We start from the raw sequence: 14,626 nt of genomic DNA, 5'->3' as shown, positions 1-14,626 counted from the left end.
TGGCCCTGCCAGTTCCAGAGGCCCCGAGGGCCCCACAGTGGTTTCTGCTGCCTGACCTGGCCCCTGCCCATTCTGACAAGTGGGACCCACCTTTGGGATCAAATTTCCTTGCTTCTGGCCTGCTTAAAACCCCCTGCCAACTCCCATTATCCACAGTGGAAAAAGGACAGGACAAAAAGGCAGAGACAGACATATGGCAGAGAGGGAAAGGGAGACAGAGACACAGAGACCCTGAGACAGAGAAACCAAGAGAGATGAGTCAGAGAGAAACAAAGATGAGAGAGACAGAGACATAGAGATACAAAGACAGATACAGAGAGACACAGAGACCCTGAGATAGAAACCAAGGGAGATGAGTCAGAGAGAGACAAAGATAAGGGAGAAAGAGAGAGAGAGAGAAAGGAGAGAGACAGAGATACAGAAAGAGATACGAAGACAGAGATACAGAGAGACACAGAGACCCTGAGACAGAAACCAAGACAGATGGGTCAGAGAGAGACAAAGATGAGAGAGAGAGAGAGAGGAACTAAGAGAGATGAGTCAGAAAGAAGAGAGAGACAAATAGGCAGAGGGAGAGAAATGGAGAGAGACAGAAAGATACAGAGACAGGGAGACAGATGCAGAAAGGGGGAAGGAGAGACTGCTGTGAGATGTACTTGAGTTGGTGCCTGGACATCAACTCACTTAAAAAAACAAAAACCAAATCCATTGCCATCGTGCTGATTCCAACTCATAGTGACCCTATAGGACCGAGTAGAACTGCCCCATAGCATTTCCAAGGAGTGCCTGGTAGATTTGAACTGCTGACCTTTTGGTTAGCAGCCATATCTCTTAACCACTATGCCACCAGGGTTTCCGTTAATTAGTATTTAGTTAGTATTTAAGGATCCCTGGTAGCACAGTGGTTAAGGCACTCAACAGCTAATGCGGGACAAAGATGTGGCAGTCTGCTTCTGTAGAGATTTACAGCCTTGGAAACCCTATGGGGTTGCTAAGAGTTGGAATCGACTCGATGGCAGTGGGTTTGGGTTTTATGATTGAGGTGATCTTCTATTAATAGAAAGGGTTACTGGTTTTCCTTTAAAGACAGTGATGCACATTTTCCTTTTAAAATATACTTATTTTTTAAAAGTGATTTTTTTGGGAAAGAAAATTGTTAAGTAAATAATAGACTACTGACTTGGGGAATTTGGGAAGAATCATGAAAGTGGTTCTCAGATAGCTAGACTCTGGCAAACAACAGTTATGGTTAACTCAGCTGCTAGCTGAAAGGTTGGTGGTTCAAGTCCACCCACAGGGACCTCGGAAGAAAAGCCTGGTGACCTACTTCCCCAAAAATCAGCCATGGAAAACCCTATGGAGCGTAGTTCTACTCTGACACACATAGGGTCACCATGAGATGGGGTTGACTAGATGGCAAGTGGTGCTGGTAAACTCAGCCAAGATACCAGCCCTCCAGGCTGCAGCCTGGCTCCCCCTCCCTCAGTCCCTGAATCCTCCCAGCCATAGAGAGCTGCACACATCCCTGCTCCTTGCTTTTGCTTGGAATTCTTTTCCCCACCCAACCTTGTCCAGAACGTCTACTCTGTTGCAAAAATCCAGCTCAAACACCTGCTGGGGAAGGACCACCTCTCATCCTGAGTTAACAGCTCCTTCCTCTGGATCACTTTTATGTCCTTTTCAAACCTGGGCTGTTGCTCTTTCCATTCTGCACTGTTTATTTCTACTCAATTTGTTTGCACAAATCCATGACCACCTTGAAGGCAGTGACCGGGCCTTAGTCGTGTCTTTTCTCTCTGTGTCCAGCACAGGGTCATACACAATTTGTGAACTGATTTGAATTGATATAAGGCTTTCTCCAAAGTATGACTTTGTATCTTTTAAATCAGGGGTCCGCGAACTACAGCTTGAGGGCCGAATCTGGCCCACTACCTGTTTTTGTAAATAAAGTTTTATTGGAACACAGCCGCACCCATTCATTATATACTGTCTGTGGCTGTGTTCACACAGGGTAGTTGCAACAGAGACTATATGACCCACAAAGGCTAAAATATTTACTATCTGGCCCTTTCCAGAAAAAGTTGGTCGTCATTAGGTGCTGTTGAGTCGATTCTGACTCGTAGTGACCCTGTGTGACAGAGTAGAGCTGCACCGTAGGGTTTTCTTGGCGGTAATTTTTACAGAAGCAGATCACCAGGTCTTTCTCCCATGGAGCCACTGGGTTCGAACCTCGAACCTTGAACCTTGTGCTTAGCAGCTGAGTGCTCAAAAGTTGTGCCCCCTGGGCTCCTTAGAAGTAGTTTGCTGACCCGCATACTAAATGGCAGGTGGCTGGGTGGCATAAGCGGTTGATGGTTCAAACCCACCCAGGGGTGCCTCAGAAGAAAGGCCTGGTAATCTACTTCTGAAAGGTCACAGCCTTGAAAACTTTATGGGGAGTTCTACTCTGCATACATGGGGTTGCCACGAGTCGAAATTGACTTGATGGCGACTGACAACAACAATAGGACAACAGGTCTACATGGATTGGGGAGAGGGTAAAAGAGTCAGGAGGTCTTGGGTACATGTGACGTGGTGGAGGCATCAGGGAGGGAAGAGGTCCGAGAAGCCACACAATGTGAACAGAGCACCTTCTTGGCAGTCCAGAGGACTGGCTTTCAGCACTGGCTCTCACCACCCTTCCACGTGACCCTGAGTGAAGGACTCTGGGTAAGTTATACCCAGAGACGAACCCTTTCCCCCGCAGGGATAACAGAGACACTCAGCATGCTCTGGAGCGGGACCTCGAGGACAAAAGCTCTGCCCAGTTTATCGACGAGAAGTGCTTTAACCTGAGGAACACATCAGACTGCATCAGCTTCTTCCATGGCATGGAGAAAGTCGATGGCACGTGAGTACGGCCTCTCTGTCCCCCTCACTGTCCCTATCCCTGGTGGGACCGATAGGGACAGGCTTCTGAGTCTGCTCCTGTGGGAACAATAAAGGAGCATCGAACACCAGTCAAGTGAGAGATGGGGTGGTTGCCTGAGGACCCTCAGTTGCAAGCAACAGAATCCAGCTCTGGCTAACTTCAGACAAGATGGAATTTACTGGAAGGCTGTGGAGGAGTCACAGACTCAAAGGGAAGGCTGGAGAGCCCCAGGCTCTGGTAACTTGAGGGAGCCAGGGAGTAGGAGCTAATCAGGCATGTTGTCAGACCACCACCATTTTTCCAATCTTGTCTTGTGTATTCATTCCCTGGGGCTGCTGTAACAAATTACCAGGCTATGTGGCTTAAAGCAACAGAAATGTACTGTCAGACAGTTCTGAAGGCCAGAAGTCTGAATTCAGGGTGTGTTGACAGGGCCACGTTCTCTCCAAACGCTCTGGGCGAGGATCCTTCCTTGCTTCCTCCAGCTTCTGGCAGCCCCAGGTGTTCCCTTCACTTGTGGCTGCATCGCTCCAGTCTCTGCTTCTGTCATCAGATGGCCTCTTTGCCTCTGTGTTTCTGTGTGTCGGTTTGTCTCTCTTCTGATAAGGACACCAGTCATATCGGATTAGGTCCCCCTACTCCAGTATGATGACCTCATGTCAACTTAATGACCTCATGTCAACTTAACTAATTACATCTGCAAAGACCCTATTTCCAAGCGAGGTCACATTCACAGGTACTGGGGGTTAGGACTTCAACACATCTTTCTGGGGGACACAATCCAACCCATAACACCCCATTTTGTTCACAGTCCAAATTCCAGAAACAGCGTGCGATTGACTTGGTGAGAGTCACATGGCCATCACTGCTCAGCCAGGGTATCTGGGGCACCTTGGCTGGTAATTCCAGCAAATTCCAAAAGCAAAATGGCTGTAACCAGACAGATGAGGAACATAGGCTCAGCAGGGAAAGCTTACTGATGCCCACTAAGAGAGTAGGCTTTGGATCCAGGCGGCCTGACTCTAGAGTCAAGGTGCAGAGAGATGGCACTTACACTTTGGGAAAGCTACTTAACCTCCCTGGGCCCCAGTTTCCTTATCTAGACCATTGGAGTAAAACCTCCCAGGGTTGCTGTGAGCGATACAAGGTGGGCCTGTGAAGTTGAAGCAGAGATCCTAGCATGGGGGAATGAATACAGCTGACATTTATTGAGTGCTTGCTGCATGCCTGGCACTTGTATGTGACCTCCTTCTCTCGTCATGACAGCAATGAGGTAGGTCCTTCTGTATACCTGGCACTGTCATGGGCATGTCACAGCATTATTAGATTTCATGCGGAGCTAAGATATATTTTCCCCACAGGCAGTCCACGGTGTGGGGTAATGAGGGCTAGAGAGAGAGAGAGAGACACTCTGAATACAGGCAGAGAGTGGTATCCTGTCTTGGACATTTTTTTAATTTTCAGCACCTAGAATTGTACTTGGCAGATAGTAGGTATGCAATAATTTGTTAAATGAAAGAATGAATGAAAACAAGAAGGGAGGAAAGGAGTCCCTTGGCAGTCTCCTTGTCCCAAATCTGGGATCAGTTTTGGGCAGGGCTTTGAACCATTCATTCTGGTTCTGCTGAGAATTTGCATTTCTAACAAGTTTCCAGGGTATGCTAATGATGCTGATTAGGGACTAATTCAGAGAACCACTAGTAGAGCAGTGGTTCTCAAAATTTATTACACTAAAGAATCCTTTTTTTTAAAGAATCACTTGGGGATCTTATTAAAATATAGATTCTGATTCAGTATATCTGGGGGTAGAAATGCAAATTCTCAGAACCCCACCAAAGCCCTGATTCCTGGATCTTAGTAAACATCTAAGTGTTGAGATGACCCTTGGGGATTCCAGCGTTGGTAACTCTGGGGCCCTCCTCCCCTTTCTGCAAGATAGTCACCCTGATGCTGCCAAGGTGAGCAGGACTTCAGGGCCTCAGACTTCCTTGGCCACAGCTGCCCATTGGGACTGGAGACCGGAGGGCTCCCCTCTCAAACAGATGTCTCCCTGAAAACCTGGCAGCCAGGCTGGCTGGCAGAGACTCCGATTTCCATGCCCAGGAGAAGCTGCCACTTAAAGTTCCTCATGTAGTGACTACTGGAGAGAGAGCTGCTGTTTCGTGGTGACTAATTGTTCCCCAGATATGCTAGCTCAGGGCTTTGTACTTGGGGTTTTCCTAAAGCAGGGCCATGTCTGGGCAGGTTAAAGAGAACATTTGAAGACAGTCTGGATGGCAGTGTCTCTGTTCACCAGAGTTTTCACTGCTACGGATGGATTAATCAGCAATAACAATCCGGACTGCCAGAAGAATGAACAAATCTGTCTTGGGAGAAGTACAGCCAGAATGCTCCTGAGAAGCCAAAATGGCAAGACTTTGTCTCACGTACTTCGGATCTGTTATCAGGAGGGACCGGTCCCTGGAGAAAGACATCATGCTTGGTAGAGGGTCAGCGAAAAAGAGGAAGACCCTCAACGAGATGGACTGACACAGCAGCTGCACCAATGGGCCCAAACATAGCAACGATTGTGAGGATGGCGCAGGACTGGACAGTGTTTTGTTCTGTTGTACGTAGAGTTGCTATGCATCGGGATCAACTCGGCAGCACATAGCAACAATAATAATGATAATAGTAGATGCCTTTTATCTGATAGTTACCATGTGCCAGGCACTGTGCTGAGAGTTTTATGTGCAGCATCATGAATAAAAAACCCCAAAACCCCTGCCACTGAGTCAATTCCAACTCATAGCGACCCTGTAGCGTTTCCAAGGCTGTAAATCTTTATGGAAGCAAACTGCCACATCTTTCTCCCATGGAGTGGCTGGTGAGTTCGAACTGGCAACCTTTCAGTTAGCAGCCAAGCACTTTAATCACTGCACCACCAGGGCACTTATCGAGCACTTACTACGTGTCAGGTGCTATGATAGGGGTTTCACAGATCTCATTTAGTCATTCACCAACCCTGTGAGGCAGATACTATTATTATCCCTTGTAGATTTTAGAAGTTCCCAAGACCATCCTCAATTCTGATATCAACTGCAAGTTCAGGAGTCCCCACAACCATCTTCAGGTTCAATAATTTGCTTAAAAAAAACTCACAGAACTCAGCAAGGCCTTATACTCATGGTTATGGTGTATCACAGTAAAAAGATACAGATTAAAATCAGATGGAAGAGGCGCATTGGGCAGGGTCCAGGAGACACCAGGCCAAGTTTCCAATGGTCTTCTCCCAGGGGAGTCATGGACAACACTAACTTCTCCCAGGAACGATGTGTGACAGTACACATGGAACATCGCCTGCCAGGGAAGACCATCTGAGCTTGGGTGTCCAGAGTTTTCAGTGGGGCTCAGACATGGTTGACTGTTGTATGACTTAGTCTTCAGCCCCTCCAGAGGTGGAGCTGAGACTGCATGGCTTGAGGCCCCCCACCATAAGTCACACTGTTAGCACAGACTATCTGGCATGGCCAAAGGCCTCCAGATAAAGACACTCTTAGCAGGCAGGGAATTCCAAGTGTTTAGAGTTTACTTCCCAGCAGCCCTGGCACAAAGGCCAGAATCTATCTTTGGGCAAGAGTGGTGCAGTAGTTAAAGTGCTTGGCTTCTAAGCAAAAGGTTGGTGGTTTGAATCCACCAGCCACTCTATGGGAGAAAGATGTGGCAGTCTGCCTCCACAAAGATTCATAGTGTTGGAAACCCTATGAGGCAGTTATACTCTGTCCTATAGGGTCACTATGAGTCAGAATCGACTCAGTGGCAGTGGGTTTGGTTTAAGGAGCCCTGATGGTGCAGTGGTTAAACACTTCACTGCTAACTGAAAGGTTGGTGGTTTGAGCCCACTCAACGGCTCTACAGGAGAAAGATGTGGCAGTCTGCTTCCGTAAAGATTATAGCCTTGGAAACCCTATGGGGCAGTTCTACCATGTCCAATAGGGTCGCTATGAGTTGGATTGGACTTCATGGCAATGGGGTGGAAATCCTTTACTGAAGGAGCCCTGGTGCAGAAAGGTAAGAGCTCAGCTAAAGGATGGCAGTTCAAACTCACCCAGCAGCTCCACAAAAGAAAGACCTGGAGATCTGCTTCCATAAAGATTACAGCCTAGGAAACCCTATGGGGCTGGTCTACTCTGTCACATGGGGTCGCTATGAGTCAGAAGGGACTTGAGAGCACACAACAGCAGCAATCCTTTTCTGCATATCTCCATTTTACAAAGAGGAAGCTAAAGTTCAGAGAGGTGAAGTGACTGGCCCAAGCCCACACAGCAAGTGGCAGAGCCAAATCTTCAGCCTGTGTGTTTGACCACAGTTCTTTCTGCCTCACCAGCCATGCTTCCTGTCTGCTCTGTCTTTGCAGGACAGGGGCTCCAGAAAATACCCCCCTTCCACTGATAATCACCTGCTAAGGAGACTGGCTGCCTTTGGTAAACTCCCCCTGGGAGAATGTAATTACATGGGTTATTTTCTCTGGGGAGTTCAGCTGTCTGCTCCAGGGGAAAGAGAGGACTCAGAGACTGTCGTATGGAGGTTGCTGTTCATGACTCTGACACTGTCCCATCCTGCAGTGGTGGATACTCTCAGAGGAAACCAGAGGGCCTCTATCTGCTGCCCTTGGCCTCTCATTCTCCTCTGGAGTCCTGGGGATGACGCACAGCTGTGTGACCTTGGCTCAGCTGCTCACTTCTCTGAACCTTGTGTCTTTGATGGAAGAAAGCGCTGGACCAGGCACTGTGACCTCTCTCATCTCCAGAAGCCTCAGCCCTGTTGCTTGATTTTAACAACTGCAAAAGCCAGACAAAACAACCATATATAGAGTGAAACCTGTGAGAGCCGGGACTCAACAGGACTGCTGTGTTTGTCTGGGTCTCACAAGTTTTCCACCTCTGACAGGGTGCAGTCTTACCACTTTTCTATTGCTCGTTTCAGTGGAAAATATTTGAATTGCCCTTCTCTAACAGGTTTCTGCTTTAAACAGGTTCCAGCTTTCGCAGGTTGTACTGTGTATGTGTTTTTAAATTTTTCATTCACAGTGCAACCTAGGTGTGCTCTGAAATCTCTGAAAAGAGACTCTACTTCAGAAAATGGAGTCAGTTTTTTTTTTTTCCTACCGACCAAGAATAAAATCTGCTTAATCTAAGAACTGGAAATTTCCTGAGTTCGAAAAGATCTTGAAAAGTTATCCAGTCTGGCTTGCCCAGGAGCTGAAACAGCTCAAAGGAATCTATGCCCTTCTTCTTAAAGGCTTCCCAGAGGGAGAGAACTCACCTGTTCCTTAGGTTGCTTATCCTGGGGGCTTACATACTCTGCAAGGAAGAACTTGTTATTGTCTGAGCTGAGTCCCTTATACTTCACCACCTGAGAAGCCTTCCCTGCCTGCCTGTGTCCATCTCTATTCGTCCTCCAGGGTCCAATCTCCAGCTGCCCTGCTGTGTATCCTGTAGAGGGGGCTGCCCTCTACAGATCACCTCTCCTGGGCACTTTGCCTTCCAGTTTCCAGCTGGGATCAGCCAATGGGAGGGCACCAGCAGGAGATGGAGGGCGGGAGGAGAGAGATGTCAGGAGATTTACTCCCCTTGATCCTTCCCTCCTCCTGGGTGCTGTGGCCCTCCCTGGCTCCTCCTCTCTTGGGCTCTGGTAGCATGGCTCCATCTTCTGTTGTCTTTTCGGACCTGGGATGGTGACAACTTCATGTATTTGCTAGTCCATGAGCTTTTCAACTCTCCTTGTTTATTCCTTTAACCTTTCTCACACGTCTGAGGATGGTCCTTTGCGAACACTCTTCTGGGAATGCTGTGTTTCCTTTACGACCCTGATTGACAGACATATAATGAGGCCACTTCGTCTGTCATCATCCTGTTCCTAAATTCCTTATAGCACTTAATGTAATGTGTAAGTTCCTTACTTACTTATTGTCTATCTCCTTCACTGGAAAGTAAGTCATCATGAGGCCAGAGACCTTGCTATTCTCTATCCCAAGTACCTAGAACAATGCTTGGCATGGTAGGTGCTCAAAAAACACTTGTTGAGTGAAGAACTCAGTGAAACTGGCATGGCCTCACACTTGCTCATCACTGAGTTGAAGAACCCAGAAGCCAGCGCCGTGCCTCAGCGCCTGGGCTCTTCATCTGTCTCTGAGTTTGGGTGGTGGTTGTGGGGGTATTATGGAAAAGAGCTCCGTGTGGGTGTCCTTTCTCTCCTACCAACCCACTGAGTGTCCTGGGGAAAGTCAGCTGCTTTGTCCAGGCTGCAGTTGCCTCACCTGCAAAATCAGGGGTGGGATTAGAACAGTGGTTCTCAACCTGGGCGATCATGCTTTCTCTGCCAGGGTACATTGGGCAAGGTCTGAAGACATTTTTGGCTATCACAATGAGGGGAGAGGGTGCTATCTAGTGGGTAGAGGCCAGGGATGCTGCCAAACATCCTACAGTGCACAGGACAGCCCCCTACTGCAAAGATGATCCAGCCCCAAATGGTAATATTGCTGAGGTTGAGAAACCCCGGCTAGGAGGTCTCCAATGCCCACCATAAACCCTTAATTCCTCGCCTGTGTTTAATTTGCCCTTGTGCCTCTTGCAGGATCTCCGTGCCCGAGACCTGGGCCAAGTTCAGTAATGACAACATCAGGCACTCACAGAACATGCGGGCCAACTCTATTCGGCTGCGGGAGGAGGCGGAGAACCTCTTGGAGACCTTGTCGGATCAGATGTGGAAGCAGTTTACGAACACCAATCTGGCCTTCAATGCCCGCATCTCCGAAGTAACGGACGTTAAGAATAAGCTCCAGACGCAGCTGGCCAAGGTAAGTTAGATGCACCTGGGGTCCTGAAAGACCCTTTCCACACTGCTACAATCCGCGCCTTCCTCTCGTGGGTCTTAGCAACATCTGGGCCAAGTCACCCGCCCACCCCTGGTGCTGAAACGATCCCAGTCATTCCATGGTCTATGATCTTGTCCATCCCAAGGGCTGTGAGCTTTCCTGGGGGCCTCTAGCATCTGGGTTGAATCCTCCCTTGCTCACTGGATGGTGGAGCTTGGAGCTTGGCCTGGCTGCCACCATATCACCCAAGAGGCTGCTGATGGTTCCCGGTCCTCTTCACTCTCCGTTTGAGGATCTTGTGGCTAAAGATGAAGACGGTGTAGCTTGCTGTCGCAGCCCCAGGAAACCACTGTCCCTGCCAATTAGATCTGAGCAGGTCTTTGCTCACATCAGCATCTTGAGAAATGGAATCCTTTGACTTTCTAAGGCTCCAATAGCATAATGATCCCTGTTGAAGGTTGGGGTGCTTTCTGAATTGAAGGAGTAGGAAGGGCCACCTAATTCTGTCACCTACCTCCTGTGACACCCACACCACCTCACCCTTTCACTGCTGTCTTGCTTGAATGTGTCATGTGGTGTCATCCCTCTGAGATGGCACACAGGGAGTTCTCTCTGCATGGAATTTACCCTCCTTATTCAGCATAAATTGGTAGAGTGCCTACTCGGTCCCAGATGCTGTGCCAGAGGTGCTTACTTCATCTGGAAAATTCCAGGGCCCAGTCCTCACCTGTGCTGCAAAGCAATTGGTTCTCAGCTGCCCACAGGAACCCACCTTGTAAGGCCAGGTAGGTCTACACGCTCGCCATACAGGGTTTGGATCACCCAGTAGTTGGGGCTGTGTAGACAGCCCCAGCTGCTCACTGTGATCTTGGGTTTCATCCCTGAGGCCACGCCCCAAACCTTGTAACTTTCTCTGGGTCCTTGTCCTTGCAGAAGCACTTTGAGCTCTGGAGTGTCTCCTGCTCATACTGATGGTTGTTGGAAGAGGGGCTGGTGACTTCTCTGGGCTGAAGCAGTTGATGACCACAGAGTGGGCTGCCCCAGGAGTCTCCAGATAGGGACCCCCACAACACACACAGCTGAATGGATGTGCCTTTTGTTGTTGATGTTAGTTGTTGTTGAGTCAGCTCCAACTCATGGCGAGCCTACGTACAGAATGAAACATTGCCTGGTCCTGCGCCATCTTCATGATCATTGGTATGTTTGAGTCCATTGTTGAGGCTATTGTCTCAATCCATCTCGTTGAAAGTTTCCCTCGTTTTTGTTGACCCTTTACTTTACCAAACATGGTGTCCATTCCTAGCAATTGGTCTTTCCTGACTTTAGCAAGCTGAAGTCTCACCATCCTTGCTTCTAAGGGGTATTCTGGTTGTGTTTCTTCTAAGACTTGACTTGTTTGTTCTTCAGGTCATCCATGGTATATTCAATATTCTTTGCCAGCACCACAAGTTGAACACATCAATTCTTTCTTGCCTTTTAGGGGACTCTTAATGTGGGGGGAAATATACAAGGACCCTGGGGCAGGGGAGCATGGGGAGCAAAGACACTGTTCTAGAGCAGTGGTTATTTTAAAGTGTGGGGACTAGACCATGGTGGGTGAATGATGTCAGGTGTGATACATGGATGCAGTGAGAAAGCTATTCCCTTTTCCAATCCTTGTGGTGACCTCAAGGGAAGGGCCCCATTGAGTGTAGAATGTCTTCATCACCTCTCTAACACTTGCCAGCCTCCCTTTAAGCAAAGAGAAGGCCTCAGGCTGAGAACTTTGGGCAGCGAGAGTATCCAGCCAGTTTATATAACAGGGTTTTCCTTTCATCTTGTTTCATGTACTTTTATGGTTATTTCCATTTACGGTAACTGGCACTGATTTTCCACTGATAATAGTGATATAAAATTTCATTGAAAAAAATAAATGCATTTCAGCTTTTTAAAAGTGAACTGATTTAAAGAGAAAGATTAAGTAAACTGTGTTACGGGTGGTACCGGGATAGAGCAAAAATTATGAGGGCGGTAGGTGAAAACCAGACACTTGGAAAATAGCCATGTAGACTAAAACCAAAAAGAGCAAACCCATTGCCAAAGTTGAGGTGATTCTGACTCATGGGCACCCTCTATGTTACAGGGTAGAACTGCTCCATAGGGTTTTCTTGGCTGTAATCTTTTTGGAAGTAGATAGCCAGGCTTTTCTTCTGCAGAACCACTAGGTGGATTACAACCGCCAACATTTATATTAGCAGCCAATCGCAAACCACTTACACCACCCAGGCTCCTTGCCATGTAGACTTTGATGTTGTTGAGTACATTGAATTAGTTTCGGCTCATAATGACCCCATTTCACAGAGTAGAACTGCCCCCGGTTAAGTACTTGCATACTAACCAAAAGCGTGGCAGTTCGTGGGAGAAAGATGTGGCAGTCTGCTTCCGTGAAGATTACAGCCTTGGAAACCCTATGGGGCAGTTCTTCTCTGTCCTACATAATCGCTATGAGTTGGAATTGACTTAAAAGCAATGAGTTTTTTTTTTTTTTGGTTTAATCTTTACGGAAGAGGATCACCAGGTCATTGTCCCGAGGAGCCTCTGGGTGTTCAAACTGCCAACCTTTTGGTTAACAGCCGAGTACTTCACTAGCGTGTCTCAAATATTACTGCGTGTATGAATCGGTTGGTGATTGAGTAGGTCTGGGTAGATCTGAGGATCTGCATTTTGAACAAGCTCCCTGATGATGCTGGAGGTAGCAAAGCAAGAGGGGAGACTGTAGAACGTGTTGACCTAGACAAACATCTGGGCGAGCAATTGTCTCCTTCCTCTCTTTCTGTCCCTCACTTCCTCTTTCCCTTTCCCAGACTCAGGATATTGGGGTACAGAATCCTTCCAAAATGCAAGCCTCAGTCATCTAACTCTAATCAGATTTTCTTTAAAGGTATTTGCTTCCAGGCTCCCAAGCCCAGCATAGCCCTTCCATCCTTCCTCCCGTGAGGGATCAGGCCAACTTGTCCCATCGCAGCAAATTGTGCTCAATGTGTGCAACTGCAAATGCCCTCTGGGGTTTCTGTCATCCCTGGGTAGTGCATACGCTGAAGTCAAATCCTCGGTTTCCCATCTAGGTTATTAACGTGGTCAGAGAAATGGCATCAGGCCTTATGGGGACCATGCTAAGCCAGAAACGAAGCCTGAATCAGATTGTCAAAGAGTTAAGTGGTATGGCCCTGCTTTCTCTTAATAGCTCCTGCCCCACACTTACTGTGAGCTCTCTGGAAAGTCAGAGGCAACACACAGGGGAAGGAGACATAAGGCAGATGGAGGGGTGACTGCCGGCAGGAGCAACAGGGTGGCTGCACAGGAAGAAACTGGATTATCATTTTCTGTGCTGGACTCTTCAAAAGCCATTGTGACACTCAGCAGTAGCCACCTAACTAATAGTTTCTCTCTTCAGCCAGAACCTCCCTCCTGAACTTTCTTCCTGTATCCAGCTGCCTACTGGACATCTCCACTTGGATTTCTAAGAGGCATCTTAAACTTCACATGCTCAAAGCCCAACTCCAGAACTTTCACCCTCCTGTTGCCCCATGCATAGGTAGCCTCCTCCATCTCAGCTGGTGGCTCCAACTTCCAGGTATTCCTTCCAGGTGCTCAGTCCCACACCTTGGAGTCCACCTGGACACCTCTCTTTCTCTCCCATCCCACATCCACTTGATTGCCAAATCCAGATCTCATCGCTTCTCATCACCTCCACTACTTCCTCACCAGTCACTACCATCTCTGGCCTGGATTATTGCTGTGGTCTCCAAATGGCTCTGTTTGTGTCTGATACTGCCCCTCTCCCATCTTTTCCAATTATAGGATCCACTGATTAGTTGGCAGTTAGTTAAGAGGGCATTAGTCCTTGAGTAGGCCAACTAGATTTACCAGAGGCACAAAGTCTGATTGTTTTAGGTTCATCCAGAAACCTCAGGCATTTAGCTGGCGAGTGTATGTGACAGGTTCTCTGGGTAATGCTGGCCAGTGTCCGATGGCCAGCAGCTTCATCTTGACCTCACCACTGCGCCTCATGAGAACTTCTCAGTACCCCTCACCTTGTAACCTAATGCCTTCATGTTGCAAGAGAAAACAAAACAAGATGAAAAAACCAAACCAGTTGCCCTCCCATTGATTCTAACTCATGGCGACCCCGTGTGTGCCAGAGTAGAACTGTACATAGGGTTTTCAATGACTGTGACCTTTCAGAAGTAGATTGCCAGGCCTTTCTTCTGAGGCATCTCTAGGTAGATTCAAACCACCAACCTTTCAGTTAGTAGTCCAGCACTTTACCAATTGCTCCACCCAAGAGTCTTAGTAAATGCTGATTGAGGAAGTGGTTTAACAGCTCCATCCAAGGGAGTCTTAGCAAATGTTGATTAAGTGGTTTTAAATCAGAGGATGAATGCCAGTAGTAGAGGGTTGAACTTGGCCTGCATATTTGGCCCTGACAGAGATTTTTTTTAACAGCTTTATTCATAGTTGACACACAATTAACTGCACGTAAGTGCAATTTGATAACTTCTGACATATATTATGAAACTGTCAACTCAATCGATACAATAAACACATCATTCACCCCAAAAGTTTCCTTGTGTCCCTTTGTCATCTCTCCCTTCTGTCCCTCGGCTCCTGTTCCCAGGCAACCACTGATCTGCGTTCTGTCACTACAGATTAATTTGCACCTTCAGAATTTTATATAAATGGAGACTCTTTTATTTGGCTTTTGCACTCGTCATAATCATTTTGAGATTGAGTGTTTCAATAGTTTATTCCTTTTTGTTGTTGAGCAGTATCATTCTATGGCTATACCACATTGTTTGTGTTGTATGGATACTGTATTG

General features: G+C 47.6%; 1 protein-coding gene across 1 annotated transcript in view; it reads left to right on the top strand.

The window, feature by feature from the left end:
* TEKT5 (tektin 5) overlaps positions 1-14,626 on the top strand; it is a 56,147-nt gene that overhangs the window by 14,611 nt on the left and 26,910 nt on the right. The window contains exons 4-5 of the mRNA XM_049905025.1: positions 2,747-2,890; positions 9,527-9,749. Coding sequence (XP_049760982.1) covers positions 2,747-2,890; positions 9,527-9,749 — 367 coding nt within the window. The remainder of the gene's footprint in view (positions 1-2,746; positions 2,891-9,526; positions 9,750-14,626) is intronic.

This window comes from Elephas maximus, chromosome 12 (assembly GCF_024166365.1).
Source record: "Elephas maximus indicus isolate mEleMax1 chromosome 12, mEleMax1 primary haplotype, whole genome shotgun sequence".
NCBI classification, from domain to species: Eukaryota; Metazoa; Chordata; class Mammalia; order Proboscidea; family Elephantidae; genus Elephas; species Elephas maximus.
The sequence above is the reverse complement of the archived record's forward strand: the minus strand, read 5'-3'. Positions and strand labels throughout refer to the sequence as shown.